At 57.4% G+C, this 18,331-nt stretch overlaps 1 protein-coding gene and 2 long non-coding RNA genes across 3 annotated transcripts; 2 read left to right on the top strand and 1 right to left on the bottom strand.

Annotated features, from left to right (window-relative positions):
• Positions 1 to 976: 976 nt before the first annotated feature.
• Positions 977 to 2,598, top strand: LOC138734282 (uncharacterized). The gene is made up of 2 exons (XR_011339550.1): positions 977 to 1,056; positions 2,425 to 2,598. It is a non-coding gene; the product is annotated as an uncharacterized lncRNA (long non-coding RNA).
• Positions 2,599 to 3,315: 717 nt separating this feature from the next.
• On the bottom strand, positions 3,316 to 12,900 carry ESAM (endothelial cell adhesion molecule). The gene is made up of 7 exons (XM_069881888.1): positions 12,821 to 12,900; positions 7,981 to 8,138; positions 6,015 to 6,228; positions 5,779 to 5,934; positions 4,935 to 5,057; positions 4,642 to 4,780; positions 3,316 to 3,939 (listed from the first exon to the last, which is right to left on the bottom strand). The coding sequence occupies exons 1-7, from the start codon at positions 12,861 to 12,863 to the stop codon at positions 3,597 to 3,599; spliced, it is 1,176 nt and encodes a 391-aa protein (XP_069737989.1). The 5' UTR covers positions 12,864 to 12,900; the 3' UTR covers positions 3,316 to 3,596.
• LOC138734281 (uncharacterized) lies at positions 11,419 to 17,024 on the top strand. The gene is made up of 4 exons (XR_011339549.1): positions 11,419 to 11,468; positions 12,171 to 12,414; positions 16,182 to 16,287; positions 16,515 to 17,024. It is a non-coding gene; the product is annotated as an uncharacterized lncRNA (long non-coding RNA).
• The last annotated feature ends 1,307 nt before the right edge of the window (positions 17,025 to 18,331 follow it).

Here is an 18,331-nt window from a genome sequence, read left to right as displayed (position 1 = left end):
AGCAGGAGGGGAGTGGGTGGAGGGGATTTATTCCTTGAGAGGTTCCCCATGCATCCAGCATCACTCCTTGCTCAAATTTCCCAGTGTTTTTGCCCAAAGCCTTGATCAGGGAAGGAAGACGATGCAACAGACTATGCGAAGGAAGGGGAAACTGAGGCACGGCCACCTCAGCTTTCACGAAGTGACTGCCCGTGATGGAAATCCCCCTCCCCAAATCCTCCCCCTGCTCCCAGGGATGCTCCTCTCCCTAGGTCACAACCCTCGGGGAAGCAGGATCCGTCCCAGTGGGGCTGGCTGGGCTCTGGCTTCTTGCAGCCGAATGGTGTTGGGTAAGAATTTAGGGATGAACAGGGAGTGTTCCCTAATTGCACCTTCAGTAGCAAATCCCCCAGGACACCTGAGAAAGACCCCTATCTTTAGTAGAGGACCCTCATTTCTGGCCCAGAGCCTAATTTAGGACCTTATTTAATGGATTAAGTTGGGGGCGGGGGGCAGTTGCCCTCTTTGAGGTGCCACTGGCCGTAACCTTCCCATTGCCGCCAGCAGGAGGGAGCCTGCACAAAGCTGGACGAGGACATCCTGGACATCCCCTTGGACGATCCCGACGCCAATGCGGCGGCCGCCAAGATCCAGGCTAGTTTCCGTGGCCATATGACCCGCAAGAAGATCAAAGGAGGGGAGATCGATCGGAAAACCAAGGAAGCCGAGTGCGCCAACAGCACCCGTGGCGGCGACCTCCGCAACGGCGATTAGGTATGTCTTGCGTGTCCCCTGGCCCCCTCCCGAATCAGGTCGTTGCTACAAGGATGCCGTTCTGAGCATCCTTTCCTGTGCTGATTCGGGATGGAGAAGCGGGTTCTATTCCCAGGAGGTGAAAGCACGCAGGCAGGCAGCCCCTGCCTGCCCTAATTTTGGGAGCGCGCCGTAGTAGTTAGCATGGGAAGGCGAAGCCCTAGATTTGAATTCAATTTCTCCCTTAGCAACACCACCCTGAACGCCTCGCCTCAGCACATGCTATTTTTAAAAGCCTGTGTCACAGTCTCCTGGCAGGAAAAGGTAAATTTAAAAGCGCCCACGGAGCCAAGGCCGTGTGGCATCGGGGCCTGGGTGGTGGGCATTGTGGTGCCCTGCGCTCCGGACCCTGGGCTGGGCCGGCACCGTGAGCAGGGAACGGCCCTGGACACCGGGAGCTTGGTTTGGGCTTGGCGGCGCGGAGGTTCTGCTGCCAGCTCGGCCACGTGTGTGTGGCAGGGCTGGGGGATCAGCTGGGATGCAGCGGGAATTCAGTGAGGATGCAGCAGGGGCACAGTGGGATGGAGATTGCAACAGGGTCAGACTGGGAATGCAGTAGGGATGCAGTGGGGATGCGGTGGGAATTCAGTGAGGATGAACTGGGGATGAATTGGAGATTCAGTGAGGATGAACTGGGGATGCAGTGGGGATTCAGTGAGGATGAAGTGGGGATGCAATGGAGATTCAGTGAGGATGAACTGGGGATGTGATGGGGATTCAGTGAGGATGAACTGGGGATGCAGTGGGGATTCAGTGAGGATGCAATGGACATGAGCTGAAGATGCAGGAGGCATTCAGTGGAGATGCAGTGGAGATGAACTGAAGATGTTGTAAGGATTGAACAAGGGTGCAATGTGGAAGCACTGGAGAGGCAGTGGGGATGCAGTGGGGAAGCAGCTGTCAAGTGAAGGGGCTGAGAAGCTCATTAGGGCCTTAAGGCTCATTAGGGTTAGCCTCGTTAAGTGGGTTGAGTAGGCTTGCATGGGGAGCTGGGTGTAACTCCCTCTCCCCCATGCTCCGGGCTGTGAGGGCAGGACTGGGTGAGGGCAGGAGTGGGAGGCGAAGGGTGCAGGCAGGGCACAGGCAGGGGGTGGGCGGGCTGCAAGTAGGGCAGGGGCAGGGGGTGGGCACAGAGAGGATGGAAGCTGCAGGAGCGTGGGCAGAGTGCGAAGAGGGCAGGGGCTGTGTGCAGTCAGGGTGCTGGCTGAAAGCATGCAGGGTGCAGGCAGGGTGCAGGCTGGGTGCCTGTAGGTGCAGGCTGGGTGCAAGCAGGGCATGCCAAAGGCTGAGGATGCAGCTGCAGGAGCAGGGCATGGACAGGGGGCAGGTTGCAGCAGCAGACTGCAGGAATGGAGCGCAGGCTGGGCTCAGGCAGGGTGCGGGCAGGGCTCAGGATGTAGGCAGGGCTTGGGGTGCAAGGAAGTTTTGGGGTACAGGGCTTGAGGTGTAGGCTGGGTGCAGGCAGGGCTCAGGTTTCAAGGTGCAGGGCTTGGAGTGCAGGCAGGGCTCAGGTTTTGGGGTACAGGGCTTGCAGTGCAGGCAGGGCTCAGGTTTTGGGGTGCAGGGCTTGGGGTGTAGGCTGGGTGCAGGCAGGGCTCGGGCCCAGCACTGACTGCTCTCTCCTTCTCTCAGGGGCTGCTCGCCACTTGCCAGACCCCCCTCACCGCCGACCCCCACCGCCCGCCGAGGCCCAGGAGCCCCTGCTTCGCCCCCACCAGCCCTGCATGCGCCCCCCGGGCCCCCGCTCAGCTGGCCCCCACCTGCCCCGTGCCCCAATAAACGCCCCTGCCAGGGGCCCAGCCTGTCCTTGGCACCTTCTGATGTCACCGGCACGTGAGGTCACAGCAGCACAGGGCTGGGAGGGTTACATGGTGGGGGCTGCCCGTCATACGTACACACGTGATGTCACTGGCAGATGTGACAGCGCACGGTGTGAGTGACATCACTGCTGGCCGTGCGACGGCTGCCACAGCACCACACGAGACACGAGGGTGGGAGACGGCTCACGTGATGGATGCTCTGCAGCAGTTGGGTGGCATGATGTCACTGCTGGCGTGACATCGTATGGGTGCGTGAGACATCACTGCTGATGTGTGACGGGCAGTGTGATATCATAGGGGTGCATGTGACATCACTGCTAGCCTCGAGCAGGGCTGTGATGTCACCCAGGCACGTGTGACGTCGCTGCTGATGGTGTGATGGGAAGTGCAGCATCATGCAGGCGTGCACAACATCACCGATCGATGTGACAGCCACTGCAGCATCACAAAGACATGGGGCAGATGCTGTGACATCGCAGAGCCAGATGAGGGACTGGGGCAGGGGGTGACATCATGGCAATGGCCACGACGCCACCACCACGCAGCCACCGTGATGTCGTGCAGCCGCTCTGACATGACCCGAAGGGACACGGGGCCCACTACACCCTAGACCCCACAAACCGCCCCGAACACGCGGCGCCAGGCAGCGCGGCAGCTTTTAATCAGAAAAACCCTAAAAAAAGTGCATCCCCATCTTCCCCTCCCCCCACCAGCCCATTGTCCTCCTTGCTTTTAATGCTCTTTTAGGACAAATCCCCCCCATTTCCACTGCGATCGACACAAACGCAGCCCCGCGGGGCATCCCACGCATGGGGAGCTCAGTCCCCCAAACCCAGCGCTTCCCGCACCCATTAAATGGCCCCTGACGAGTCCCGCTGCTCGAGGCGTCATTGACAGAGAAACCCAAAAAGGTAAAAAAAATAACCCCAGAAAATGGGGAGAGAGGGGGGTGGTTCTGGATCCAGGCCCTCCGTTATTCGAGGGTCACACCAGCGAGCCCGCTCGGCTCTGTGCTGGCACCATGACCGGGATGGCACCCGCGCGTGCCAGGCTGGCGGGGGGCACGGAGCCCCGGGCCGTGTCCTGGTGCCGGGGCGCCCCGTTGGCGGCTGGGGGCGAGCGGCTGGGGGCGCGGGGGCCCCCTCGGGCAGGGGCACCCCGGCAGCTGCCAGTGGTGGTGAGGATGGAGGCGGTGTCGGAGGGGGGCTTGGCCCCGTACGGCTTCTCCCGGGCGCCGGCGAGGGAGGACAAGGTGCTTGTTTTGGAGATGGTGTCTGCAGCGGGGCGCCTTGCCCACGACGGCGTTTTGGGGGCCACGGCGTCTTCCCTGTCGAGAGGGGACGGCATTGGAGAGATCGGCATGGGACACCCTGCGATTCCTCTCCCCAGCTTCCCCGCCTCAAAGCAACGGGGCTCCCCAGGCTGCCCACAGCTCCCGGACTCCAAATCAGGGGTGGCATGAGGGAGAGTGAGGAAACAGAAGTGGAAAATGCCCTCGTTAACTCTGAAACCTAATGATGGCTGCCCAGAGAGGGAAACATAGAATCACAGGATCATAATATCACCAGGTTGGGAAAGACCCACTGGATCGAGTCCAACCACTCCCATCAAACACTAACCCATGTCCCTCAGCACCTTGTCCACCCGTGCCTTAAACCCCTCCAGGGAAGGTGACTCAACCCCCTCCCTGGGCAGCCTCTGACAGCGCCCAATGACCCTTTCTGTGAAAAATTTTTTCCTGATGTCCAGCCTGAACCTCCCCTGGTGGAGTTTGAGGCCATTCCCTCTCGTCCTGTCCCCTGTCACCTGGGAGAAGAGCCCAGCTCCCTCCTCTCCACAACCTCCTTTCAGGGAGTTGGAGAGAGCAATGAGGTCTCCCCTCAGCCTCCTCTTCTCCAGGCTAAACACCCCCACTCCTGTTAACTCTAAAGCCTAGTGATGACCGGCCACAAACTTCCTTCCCCCCTTCCCTTAACTCTGAACCCTAGTGATGCCAATCTGAACCTCCTCCATGGGAGGGATGCCTCACTTGATCTCATTGGCCGCCTCCTCCTGGCCATCACGTTTCTTCCTCCGGTAGCCGATGACGTGCCGGGCAAAGAAGATGATGGTGACGAGGGCACCCAGGGACCCCAGTACGGTGCCAGCGATGACGGCCTTGGTGCTGGCTGTTGGCAGGAGACAGAGAGGCGGTGGGGGGACTCTGCCTCCCTCTCGTCCCCAAGGTCCCTGCAAGAACCCCGTGGCCTCTCGTCCCCAAGGTCCCTGCAAGAACCCCGTGGAGAGCACGTCCCCTCCCCTGCCCCGTGGACACGTACTCACTTGAGTGCACCTCCAGGACGATGCTGCACTCAGCCAAGCCCGCCCGGTTTTCAGCCATGCAAATGTAGAGCCCGGCCATGTCCAGGGAGAGGTTGGTCAGCTTGAGGGTGCCCCGGGCATGGTCTGTGGGCGAGAAACCCGGGTGCCACCCCCCTGTCCCGTGCCCCCTGTCCCCTTGGATGGCCTGAGCCACGGGGATGTTCCCCAGGAACGAGGTGAGGCATGGCAGAGGTGGGGGGATCATGGAACCATGGAATGGTTTGGGTTGGAAGGGATCTCAAAGCCCATCCAGTCCCACCCCTGCCATGGGCAGGGACACCTCCCACTGGATCAGGGGCTCCAAGCCCCATCCAACCTGGCTTTGAACCCCTCCACGGATGGGGCAGCCACCACTGCTCTGGGCAACCTGGACTGGGGCCTCCCCACCCTCAGCGTGAAGAATTTCTTGCTAATGTCTGATCTAAATGTTCCTCCTTCCAATTTAAAGCCGTTCCCCCTCATCCTGTCACTCCAGGCCCTTGTAAAAAGTCCCTCCCCAGCTTTCCTGGAGCCCCTTTCAGCACTGGAAGCTGCTCTAAGGTCTCCCTGGACCCTTCTCTTCTCCAGCCTGACCAACCTCACAGCAGAGAAGCTCCAGCCCTCAGATCACCTCCATAGCCTCCTCTGGACCCGTTCCAACAGATCCATCTCCTTCTTATGTTGGAGATTCCAGAACTGGGCACGGGGCTCCAGCTGGGTTCTCACCAGAGCAGAGGGAATGAAGGAGAAGCATGAAGGATTCTCCGTTTGAAGTTGCTCAGGACTCCCCAACCCGCCAGTGTCACCCACCCTGGTGCCACCTTACCCTGGGCAGGAGGGAAGAAGACCTCGTGGTTGGGTGGCATGCGCTGCCACTGGTACGTGGGTGGGGGCTTCCCCTTCGCGGAGGTGCAGCTCAGCGTGACGTTGGCTCCCACGGTGGGGCTGCCGTGCAGCCGGCAGGTGGGGGTGGCCGGGGGCACTGCGGGCACTGGCGTTACTCCCGAGGGACATCACGGTGGTGGGAGGGACCGAGCGGGGGGGTCACTGACCGAGCCTTACCCAGTACGGTGAGGTTGATGACACCAACATTCTTGCCCAGGGTGGTGGTGTCGTCCACCACGTTGACGGTGCACATGTACTGGCCCGAGTCGCGCTCCCGTGTGGCGTTGATGAACACCGAGATGTTGTGGGTGAGGACGGGGTACAGGAAACCCACGCGGGGCTTCAGCTCCGTCTCCTCCACCTTCACCACCCCGTCCAGGTAGGTCATGATCTGCATGGAGGGAAATTCCTTTTCGGTCAACTGGGCATGGTGTTACCAGAGAGTAAACCCCTGCAGATCCCAGAATTTGGGAAGCAGAGGTTGTTGCATAAGCCCCCTCCATCCTCAGCTGACTGGAGCATCCACGGCATGGGAGCTGTGGGCATCTCCCCATGGTGGGCACCACACGTACCTCCTGACATGGACACCACGAACAACTGCCCTATTATAAGCATCTCCCCATCAAGGGCACCACCTCATTGCTGGCTCCTCTTCATGGAGGGCACCATGGGCACCTCCCCATCACGAGTATGATGAGTACCTTGCCAGCGTGGGCACCATGAGAACTGCCCTGACACAAGCATCTCCTGACCAGGGCACCTCCCCACTGCAGGCACGGTGGCCTTGACCCCACTGTGGCACCCACCCATCACGATGAGCTTCCCTGCACTGTGGGCACCTCCCCATTGTGGCCACCACAGACACCTCCGTGTCCTTGGCATCTCCCCATCTCTGGTGTCTCCCCATGGTGGGCACCACAAGCACCTCCCCACATTGCAGGCTCTGTGGGCACCTCCCCATCACAGGCATCTCCTCACTGAGGCACCACAGACACCTTCCCATTGTGGGCACCACCCATCACTGGCACGACAAGCACCTCCCCATTGCAGGAACAACAGACGTGACTTCATCCCAGGTATCTACGCATCATCATGACAAAGGCACCTCCCCATTGTGGGCACCATGAGGTTCTGCCCATAATGGGCACAAGTACCTCCCCATTGCAGGCACCATGGGCACCACCTCATGTACTGCCTGGAGGAGAAGGACCTGGGGGTGTTGGTTGACAGCGACTGAACATGAGCCAGCAGGGGCCCAGGTGGCCAAGAAGGCCAGTGGCATCTTGGCTTGGATCAGAAACGGCGTGACCAGCAGGTCCAGGGAGGTTCTTCTCCCTCTGGACTCGGCACTGGTGAGACCGCTCCTCGAATCCTGTGTTCAGTTCTGGGCCCCTCCCCACAAGAAGGATGTTGAGGCTCTGGAGCGAGTCCAGAGAAGAGCAACGAAGCTGATGAAGGGGCTGGAGAACAGGCCTTATGAGGAACGGCTGAGAGAGCTGGGGGTGTTTAGCCTGGAGAAGAGGAGGCTGAGGGGAGACCTCATTGCTCTCTCCAACTCCCTGAAAGGAGGTTGTGGAGAGGAGGGAGCTGGGCTCTTCTCCCAAGTGACAGGGGATAGGATGAGAGGGAATGGCCTCAAACTCCGCCGGGGAGGTTCAGGCTGGACATTAGGAAAATTTTTTTCACAGAAAGGGTCATTGGTCCCTGGCAGAGGCTGCCCAGGGAGGGGGTTGAGTCACCTTCCCTGGAGGTGTTTAAGGCACGGGTGGATGAGGCGCTGAGGGACATGGTTTAGTGATTGATGGGAACGGTTGGACTCGATGATCCAGTGGGTCTTTTCTAAGCTAGTCATTCTGTGATCCTGTGATTCATCATGGGCACCATGAGCATCTAATTATCATGGGCACCTCCTCATTGTGGGCACCTCTCCATGGTGGGTGCCGCCTCCTTCTGGGCACCATGACCTTCTCCTCATCACGGGCACCTCCCCATGTTGGGCACCTCCCCATTGGGGGCATCTCCCCATGTCCTCACAGGCCCCACATTCATCCCACCACACTGTGCACCTCCCTGTGGTGGACACCACGCGCACCCTGCACCATGGCCACCTCTCCGCCTGGCCCCCTCCCTCCCCGCTGCTCACCTGGAAGGGGTCAGCATCTTCCTTATCCAGCAGCCAGGTGACGTAGGGCTTCTTCTGGGAGTGGCTGGTGTACCAGGCTGGCAGCACCACTCGCTCCCCCTCCACGGAGAAGACGGAGCCCGTCCCCACGTGCACCTCCAGCACGGCCAAGGAGACACCTGCGCAGGGCCAGAGAGGGAAGACGATGGGATGTGACTCAAGCCCAGATGCCATTTGCCCATGAAAGCCCACCGAGCACTGGGGAACTTCCTCCTTCCGAAGGGAAACCCGACAATCGTCGGTTGTTGCAGGGAGGACAATCCTTCTCCTTCCCCACCACGGGAAGGGCTTTCCGGCCGCTCTGGAGGGTGCGGAACGATGCCAGCTCTGACCAGGGCAGTGCTGCCCTCCCCGAGGAAGCTGCACTGGATCCTCCATCCCACGGGATTTTGAGGAGGGGCATCCATATGCAACCTCCAAGCCCTCCCAGTCATCCCAGTATCCCCCCGTTTTTGTGGCCAGTGCTAAACTGAGACTGTTGATGGGAGCCTCATCCCTTTCCAAATGCCCCATCCGTGCATCCCAGCATCCCCCACTGAGAGAAAGCCATGGGATATGATGACTGGGAGGTATCCAGTCATCCCAGCATTCCCCCTTTGTGCTGCCGGTGCTAAACTGGGACTGTTGATGGGGGCCTCGTCCCATTCCAAATCCCCCATCCTTGCATCCCCCACGGGAGGAGGCGATGGGATGCAAGCAGGTACCGCAGCCCAGAGGAGGATGCTCGGCTCCGGGAGGAAGATTAAGTCCCTGGATTTGCCTGTAAGACTGAGCCGCAAAATTAATCGGCTCAGGCGCGGTTGGGTTTGGGCCGTTTCTCTCCCCGGGGGAATCACCACCCGCATCCCGGCCGCTCCATCCCTGCATCCCTGCATCGATCCGTGTCCCCAGCTGCCCCGCTCCTGCCGCTGCCCCAGGGATGTTCTGGTTTGGGATGCAGGGGGGAAAGGGTGATGCTCGTCCATCGCTCCAAACACTCACAGCCACCCAGGATGAGTGGAAAAGCACGACTCTTGAAGGATTTAGGGAGCCTCTGACACCCTTGCTCTCTTCCCTCTGAACTCAGAGGTTTTAAATTTGATTTTTCCAGGGTGGGAAGAAGAAAACAAGGCACTGGGGGGTATTTTTAGCCTCCTCCCTGCATCTGTTCATCCCCCTCCCGGCAAGGCAGCGGTACGGTTTCCGGACAGAGCCTTGCAGCTCCGGGCAGGAAATTCTGCTCTGGCCGATAAAGTCTTCCCAGGAATTCACAATATAATTCAAATTTCCCTTCTCCAATGAAAAACTGGGAGAAATCACCACTGGGCTGGGGAGGATGCTTAAAAATAGCTCACCCGGGCTAAGAACATAAACCCTTAAGTCCTGACGAGGGGGGGAAATGCCGGCGGGTGACGGAGCCGGGAGCCTGCCCGGCAGCCGGACCATGGCAAATCATTAGTAGTATTAATATTATTAATTATATTGAGCTATGGTGTAGAATAAAACCTACAGTCTGGGAAAATAATGGTAATTATGTTGTAATTCTGTGTCATTGTGAAGAGAATTGGGTTAAATTTAGGTAATATCTAAGAAAATATGGCAGATCTAAGAATCATAGTCTAATTTTTGAGATAAAAACCATAGTAAAAGAGATAATAGAGAGTAGATGTCCTATAATAATTATAAATATAAGAATAGCAATAGTGGTGGGGCCGTGACAGTGCGAGTAGTGATCATAATAAGGATAGCAATGATAATAACGATAATAATTATGCTGCTAATGATCAGAACAATAATAAAGTTCATTAATGATGCAGATCCTAGCTCCTGAACCTCCGGGTATCCCCAACAGCCAGCAAAAATCTATTTTTTCTTTTGCCCAGCTCCTCTATTAGCATCATTTTTGGGGCAAAGAAAAGGCCCAAGGGTGCTGTGGGTCCCTGGGGAATCCGGGCTTTGGAGGGAAAAGATGCTCTGGTGCCGGGGAAAGCATTTCCCATCGCAGGAAAACAGCCCTGTGTGGCTCCACCCTGGCAAACCCTGGCATGTTAACCCTGAAACCTAATGATGACTCTTAATAGTGCTCTGTGGCTGCAGCTTTGCTCCACCATCCTTAACTCATAGTGACAGGGAGAACACAGCTCCGTCCTCCCAGCACCTCAGGGAGAGGAGGATGGATCCGGATCTGGAGGATTATCTTGCAGAATTCACCCCAAATTCCTCATCTCAGGCAAATTTCACCCTCAAAGAGGCTTGGACGAGTTGGTGCTCGAGCTGCGGGCACTGGACCGAACCCTTTGGCATCAGCTTTGGCTTTCGCCACCTCGCCGCTCAAATCCCCTAATGCCTTAACCAGATCGAAAAAATTAAGCTGCTCCCGGTGCTCAGACCCATAGCGGGCGGGGGGAGCAGGAGCCGCCTCGGGACCTCCCGGCTGCTCTTTGGGCTGAAAAAACTTGATTTTCATCCATCTGCCCCGAGCTAAGCACCTGCCTGGGTGTTTCCCTGTGTTCCAGCCCATCTGCCGGGTGTTTTCCCCGCGCAGGGATGCCGAGCATCCCCCTGGCTTTGCTTTCCCTCATTCCTACAGACCCGGAGGGAGAGGGTGTTTGTAACCCAGCTTAGAGGAAAACCACTCATTTGGGGCTCTAAAGTGTCTTTTTCCTATGGAAAAAAATAATTCCCTATGGAAAAAGAAAACACCATTACATTTCCTTTAACAAACCCCTTTTAATTTTTTTTTCCCCCAAGGGAAAAAATCCTTTATAATTACCTTTAAAAACACCCTTAAATTTTTTCCCCGTGCTAAAAAACCCCCTTTAAGTTGAGGTTCTATTTTTTTCCCTGTGGAACAAACACCTCCAAAGCCCAGCACACGCCCAGCACCTTGATATCCATTGCTCCTCCTGTATCCATCACCCCATCCTTGTCTCCAACTGCATCATTCCGACCCTTGTCACCTCATGGGGCAGCCTGGACCCCCCCTGCCCCTCTCCAAACCCCCGAACCCCACGGGAACGGGGCCCAGATGATCCCATCCGATGGGATTTACGGTGCTGGAGCCACGGGAAACCCAGACTCCAATTGAAACCCAAGAGCCCAAGCTTGGGGTTTCAAATCCACAGCGGGAATCTGGGCGGAAAAACAACCCCTCGAGCCCCTTGGAGGAGGTCAGGGTGCGTCCCCGCGGCACAGCCACCCGGCCACTTGGTTTTTTTCATTTTTATGGAGATTTTTTGCTTCTTCCCTTCGCCTTTGACTATTTATAACCGGGCAGATAGGAGCTGCCGAGCTGGGAGCAGCGTCCCTTGGGAAAACCCACAGTGGCTTTTCTCACGACCCCAGAGTCGGGGGGGCAGAGAGTGGCGGGTGCTCCGGAGAGGCCAAATTTGGGAAAAAAATTAAATAAAATAATAATAATAATAAGAGTACGTGACATTGCTCGAGATAGAACCAAGCTCCAGGCTGGGGTAAGAGAGGGAGGCACAACAGGATGGGAATGGAGATGGGATGGGGTATGGGATGGGACAGGACAGGGACGGCGATAGGACTGGGGTATGAGATTGGGGATGGGGTCAAGGATGGAGATGGGACTGGGGGATGAGATTGGGGATGGGGTCAAGGATGGAGATGGGACTGGGGGATGAGATTGGGGATGGGGTCAAGGATGGAGATGGGACTGGGGATGGGATTGGGGATGGGGTCAAGGATGGAGATGGGACTGGGGGATGAGATTGGGGATGGGGTCAAGGATGGAGATGGGACTGGGGGATAAGATTGGGGATGGGGTCAAGGATGGAGATGGGACTGGGGATGGGATGGGTTTGGGGATGAGATTGAGGACAGGACGAGGATGGGAATGTGCATGTGACAGGGGATGGGATGAAGATGGGACGAAGATGGGATGTGAATGAGATGGGAGACGGGTTGAAGATGGGGATGGGATGGGGATGAGGTTGGAATTAGGGGATGAGACTGGGGATGAAGATGGGATGGGGATGAGATCGGGGGTGGGATGGAGATGGGACAAGGCTGGGGACAGGAATGCCGAGCATCACCCTCGCTTTGCCTTCCCCATCACAATTCCATATGACCCCATAGGGTGGGGCAGGATGTCTGAAGGCCATTTTGGGCTCCCAAGTGTCTTTTTTCCCTGCGTTTTTGTGCTCTAGGTCCCCACGGCATCACACCCCGGGACTCGGTGTGACTCTTTTTTTGGGGGGGATCCATTACAACCCCACGAAGATTAACACCACCCGGGTGTAGCGAAGGAGCATCCTGGTTGGGATTTAAGGACGAAGCGACCCTCGTGCGCTGTCCCAACGCTCCTTTACTGGTTTTTATCGTGGAAAAGGACCCTCGAGGAGCACAAAGCGGGGGCTGCAGGAGCCGGGACCCCCACCCCACGTCCCCCAAGTAAGGAAACTCCGCTCCCATTGTCTCGGGGGCCGTTTCCTTCCCCCAAAGGTCTCTCCGCTGGGAACGTCGAAGGATGTTTCCCTCTTCGGAGCAACTTCGGGAACGGGATGGGGGGGTGGAAATCCCGAGGGAAGAAAGGGATCGGGATGTGACACCCCCAGAGCGGCTGGGGGGGCCCCGGGGCTGTGGGAACGAGGGAGCCGACAGGTTTTTATCGCAGGGAAAAGCGAAAAGACATCAAAAAAAACGGGTTTAGTGCGCGGAGCGGCTGCCGGGGGCTCGGGATGGGGCTCGGGCGCCCCCGAGGCGGCGATGCGGGGCGATCCCGGCCCGATGCCCCGGGGAGAGACACCCCCCAGCGACCCCCTCCCGACCCCCCCCGGTCCCCCCGGTCCCCGCTCACCCAGCGCCGCCAGCGCCAGCGCCGCCCCGAGCAGCGCGACCATCGCCGGAGCCGCCGCAGGTGCCGGGGGAGGGACCGGGGCCGCCCCTGCCCCGCCCGGGCCGGGCCCCACACCGCCCCCCGGCCGGCCCCCCGGCCAGCACGGGCCCCCCCGGACAGCCCCCAACCCATCCAATGCCCCTACACACCCCCCAGCCCAGCCCTGACCCCGTGCGATCCAGCCCCACGTTCCAATCCAGTTCCCCCAGTCCAATCCCCCCAGTCTACAGCTCAATCCAATCCAGTCCCCAACCCAATCCAGCCCCCAATCCAATCCAGCCCCCAATCCATTCCAGCCCCCAGTACAATCCAGCCCCCAATCCAGCCCCTATCCCACCCCCTAATCCAACCCTGACCCCCGTGCGATCCAGCCTCACGTTCCAATCCAATCCCCCAACCCACCTCCCATCCAATCCACCCCCCAGTCCAATCCCCCCAACCTACGGCTCCATCCAATCCAGTCCCCCCAATCCAGCCCCCAATCCAATCCAATCCAATCCAATCCAATCCAGCCCCCAATTCAATCCCCCTACCCACCCCTCAACCCAACCCTGACCCCATCTGATCCAGCCCCACGTTCCAATCCAATCCCCCCAATCCAGCCCCCAATCCAATCCAATACAATCCACCCCCCAACCCAACCCTGACCCCCATCCGATCCAGCCCCATGTTCCAATCCAATCCTCCAACCCACCTCCCATCCAATCCACCCCCCAGTCCAATCTCCCCAATCTACGGCTCAATCCAATCCAGCCCCCAATCCACCCTCCAATCCAATCCAATCCAGCCCCCAATCCTATCCCCCTACCCACCTCCCAACCCAACACTGACCCCCATCCGATCCAGCCCCACGTTTCAATCCAATCCCCCCAATCCACCCCCATTTCAATCCAATTCCCCCCATCCAATCCAGTCCCTATCCCACCCCCTAATCCAACCCTGACCCCCGTGCGATCCAGCACCACATTCCAATCCAATCCTCCAATCCACCTCCCATCCAATCCACCCCCCAGTCCAATCTCCCCAATCTACAGCTCAATCCAATCCAGCCCCCAATCCACCCTCCAATCCAATCCAATCCAATCCAATCCAATCCAATCCAATCCAGCCCCCAATCCTATCCCCCTACCCACCTCCCAACCCAACACTGACCCCCATCCGATCCAGCCCCACGTTCCAATCCAATCCCCCCAATCCACCCCCATTTCAATCCAATTCCCCCCATCCAATCCAGTCCCTATCCCACCCCCTAATCCAACCCTGACCCCCGTGCGATCCAGCACCACATTCCAATCCAATCCTCCAATCCACCTCCCATCCAATCCACCCCCCAGTCCAATCTCCCCAATCTACAGCTCAATCCAATCCAGCCCCCAATCCACCCTCCAATCTAATCCAATCCAATCCAATCCAATCCAATCCAATCCAATCCAATCCAGCCCCCAATCCTATCCCCCTACCCACCTCCCAACCCAACACTGACCCCCATCCGATCCAGCCCCACGTTCCAATCCAATCCCCCCAATCCACCCCCATTTCAATCCAATTCCCCCCATCCAATCCAGTCCCTATCCCACCCCCTAATCCAACCCTGACCCCCGTGCGATCCAGCACCACATTCCAATCCAATCCCCCAATCCACCTCCCATCCACCCCCCAATCTATGGCTCAATCCAATCCACCCTCCAAACCAATCCAGCCCCCAATCCAGCCCCCAATCCCATCAATCCAATCCACCCCCCAATCCAATCCCCCTACCCACCCCTCAACCCAACCCTGATCCCCATCCGATCCAGCCCCACGTTCCAATCCAATCCCCCCAATCCAATCCTCCCAATCCAGCCCCCAATCCAATCCAGCCCCTATCCCACCCCCTAATCCAACCCTGACCCCCGTGCGATCCAGCCCCATGTTCCAATCCAATCCCCCAATCCACCTCCCATCCAATCCACCCCCCAGTCCAATCCCCCCAATCTATGGCTCAATCCAATCCACCCCCCAATCCAGCCCCCAATCCAATCTAGCCCCTCAATTCAATCCAGTCTCCCCAACTCATCTCCAATCCAACCCAGCCCCCCAATCCAATCCACCCCCATTTCAATCCAATTCCCCCCAACCAATCCACCCCTCAATCCACACCCCCAATCCAGCCCCTCAATTCAATCCAATCCCCCCAACCCACCCCCCCATTCCAATCCAGTCCTCATCCCAGTCCAATCCAGTCCCCATCCAATCCAATTCACCCAATCCAGCCCCTCAATTCAACCCAATCCCCCCAGTCCACCCCCATTCCAATCCAGTCCAGCTCCCCATTCCAATCCAATCTTCCCATCCAATCTACCCCCAATCCGATCCAATCGCCCCAGTCCAATCCAGCCCCCCCCGGTGTGAACCCCCACCAAGCAGCAACCCAGCTGTGAAGAGGAATTAATTAAGGGGGGGTAATTATTTACTTTCAGTGTCAGGGTTCAAAGCAGGAGGCGTGCCGATGTCACCCCAGCCCCCTCCCTCCCGCGCTGGGGGTTCGAGCAGCCCTCGAGCATCCCTCGGGACAAACACAGTAATCCTTCAAAACCAAAAAACGACCCCGAAAAGGACCTTGCTGACCCTCTGGGCCATGCCTAGTGCTTTCAGGGAGCCCGAGAGTGAATCTTTCCCGAGGTTATCCCAGTCCTCGATCCAACCAGGGCGAGATCTCGAAGCACCAGCAGAGATTAGATGCCGGCAGAGGAGGAGGAGGGAATTAATCCCTTCTCGCCCTCATCTCCCCCATAAATCCAGCCTGGCTGCTGGGATTGCAGGATCTGGGCACGGGGAGCAAAGGCGCTCGGTGGGGATTGACCTGGTCAGATCCCACTGGGATCTCACCTTTTCCCTGCCTGCTACATCACCTCCACCTGACGCCAGTGCCAGCAGAGGCTCTTTGGGGCAACTCACCCTATTTTATAGAATGGTTTGAGTTGGAAGGGACCTTAAAGTTCATCTCATTCCACCCCCTGCCATGGGCAGGGACACCTCCCACTGGATCAGGGGCTCCAAGCCCTGAACCCCTCCAGGGATGGGGCAGCCACCACTGCTCTGGGAAACCTGGGCCAGGGCCTCCCCACACATCATGTGTAATTTCTTCCTAATGTCTGATCTAAATCCCCCCACTTCCAATTTAAAGCCATTCCCCCTCGTTCTGTCACTCCAGGCCCTTGTAGAAAGCCCCTCCCCAGCTTTCCTGGAGCCTCTTTCCGTACTGGAAGCTGCTCTAAGGTCTCCCCAGACCCTTCTCTTCTCCAGCCTGAACAACCCCAACTGTCTCACCCTGTCAAAGCAGAGGTTCTCCAGCCCTTGGATCATCCTTATAGCCTCCTCTGGACCAGTCCCAACAGCTCCATCTCCTTCTTATGCTGAGGACTCCAGAACTGGACACAAGACTCCAGGTGAGGTCTCACAAGAGAGGAACAGAGGGGCAGAATCACATCCCTATTTTTTGGGGACGATTCATCCTATTTTTAAAGCACTGGGTGCAGGGCAGGGTGACCTCCTCCTCCTCTTCCTCTCTGCCCTCTCGGGGCTCGACTACATCTGAAAGTGATGCTGATCTCCAGCTGGGCAGCGGTCGGCAGGGTTTCAAAGCTTTTAATCATCTCCATGTGTGGTCTTGTAGAGCTCTTGGGCCCTGTGAGTGGCAAAGTAAGCTTGGCTTTGGCAATCGGGAGCAGTTGGCAAAGGGAGCAGCCGGAGACGGACACTGCATCTGGTCAAACAGATCGATTGGGTGGTGGCCTCACACCTGAGGCGGGAAAGAACCTTCACAGCTCAGGGTTGCTTCACATAAAAACGGAGAGCCCAGAAGCACGGTCTGAGCCTGGGGAGCCAGCGAGTCCCCAGCTTGGATGACACGAGTGGCCTTGCCAAGGGCCGGTCAACACCGATGGGCTCAGCCCTGCCCCACCAAGGGGTGCTGGAAGTTTTCAAAAGGTATAAAGTCGGTACCTGAAACCCCTTTTGTTTCAGGAGAAATAAAAATGAGCACCTTACATGATGGATGGGTCGACAGCCCTTGACTTTTCTTCCTCCACGAAGAAGAAACGCCCTGGTCAAAATTGCACCTCTGCCTCTGTCAGATGTTTCCCTGGGACAATAAATCATAGAATCATAGAATCATAGAATAACCAGGTTGGAAGAGACCCACCAGATCATCGAGTCCAACCATTCCTATCAAACACTAAACCATGTCCCTCAGCACCTCGTCCACCCGTCCCTTAAACCCCTCCAGGGAAGGTGACTCAACCCCCTCCCTGGGCAGCCTGTTCCAGTGCCCAACGCTAACTCGAATTTCTTCTGTTCCTTGCTTTATATCTCATTGCAAAACAGTTGTAAGTGTTCAAGCACCAACACAGCAGTGAATTTATCAAGGCAACCCAAATTTGTTTTAATCTGTCATGTGAATTAAACCACTCGCTGCCTCAAGCAGGGCGAGATCATCTCTCCAGGCATTGCTGAAGCGGCCGTCCCGTTTGGGGACCACACACACGAACCCTGAGTACCAGGCTCTAAGGAGACCCTCACAGGTAACCAGATTCTGATTTGTGGCAAAAACATGTATGAGCCCACACCCATCATCCTTAGCCATAAACCTTTGACCAACTCTGAGATTTTCAATCTCATGGCTCGATGGGACATCCTCCTTGGCCACCTCACAGGATCTCACCTGTTTCATGGGACACCATGGGGAAGCAAACCAGCTCCAGCAGTGCTCAGCCCCATAAAATAAATCAATTAAACTTCTCGCACCTGGAACGAAGCCCTAGTAGAAGCATCATAGAATCATGAAATGGTTTGGGCTGGAAGGAACCTCAAAGCCCATCCAGTCCCACCCCTGCCATGGGCAGGGACACCTCCCACTGGATCAGGTTGTTCCAAGCCCCATCCAACCTGGCCTTGAACACCTCCAGGGATGGGGCAGCCACCACTGCTCTGGGCAACCTCCCTACCCTCAGAGTGAAGAATTTTTTCCTTATGTCCAGCCTAAATCTTCCCCCTTCCAATTTAAAGCCATTCCCCCCCGTCCTGTCAGTCCAGGCCCCTGTAAAAAGCCCCTCCCCAGCTTTCCTGGAGCCCCTTTCAGGACTGGAAGCTGCTCTAAGGTCTCCCTGGAGCCTTCTCTTCTCCAGCCTGAACAACTCCAACTCTCAGCCTGTCCTTACAGCAGAGAAGCCCCAGCCCTCTCATCATCTCCGTGGCCTCCTCTGGGCCTGTTCAAACAGTTCCATCTCCTTCTTATGTTGGGGATTCCAGAACTGGATGCAGGGTTCCAGGTGGGGGTCTCACCAGAGCGGAGCAGAAGGGCAGAATGCCCTCTCTTGGTCCTGCTGGCCACACTTTTTGTGATGCTGCCCAGGACACATTTGGAGAGAAGACTCCACATGCCCCTTTGAATTTCCCCCTCAAGGAGGAGAAAGGCATTTGCCGACACCTGTA

Source organism: Phaenicophaeus curvirostris, unplaced genomic scaffold (genome assembly GCF_032191515.1).
Source record: "Phaenicophaeus curvirostris isolate KB17595 unplaced genomic scaffold, BPBGC_Pcur_1.0 scaffold_69, whole genome shotgun sequence".
Classification (NCBI taxonomy): Eukaryota; Metazoa; Chordata; class Aves; order Cuculiformes; family Cuculidae; genus Phaenicophaeus; species Phaenicophaeus curvirostris.
Note: the sequence above shows the minus strand (reverse complement) of the source record. Positions and strands in the feature narration are given on the sequence as shown.

What these genes read in the sequence shown, in the direction of transcription:
- ESAM (XM_069881888.1), bottom strand. Translation starts at nt 12,863, where the DNA reads ATGGTCGCGCTGCTCGGGGCGGCGCTGGCGCTGGCGGCGCTGG. An exon ending in CGTCCTGGAGGTGCACTCAA is followed by an intron (nt 4,781 to 4,934) that starts GTGAGTACGTGT and finishes TCCTGCCAACAG; the next exon opens with CCAGCACCAAGGCCGTCATC. An exon ending in GAGGCGGCCAATGAGATCAA is followed by an intron (nt 3,940 to 4,641) that starts GTGAGGCATCCC and finishes CCCTCTCGACAG; the next exon opens with GGAAGACGCCGTGGCCCCCA.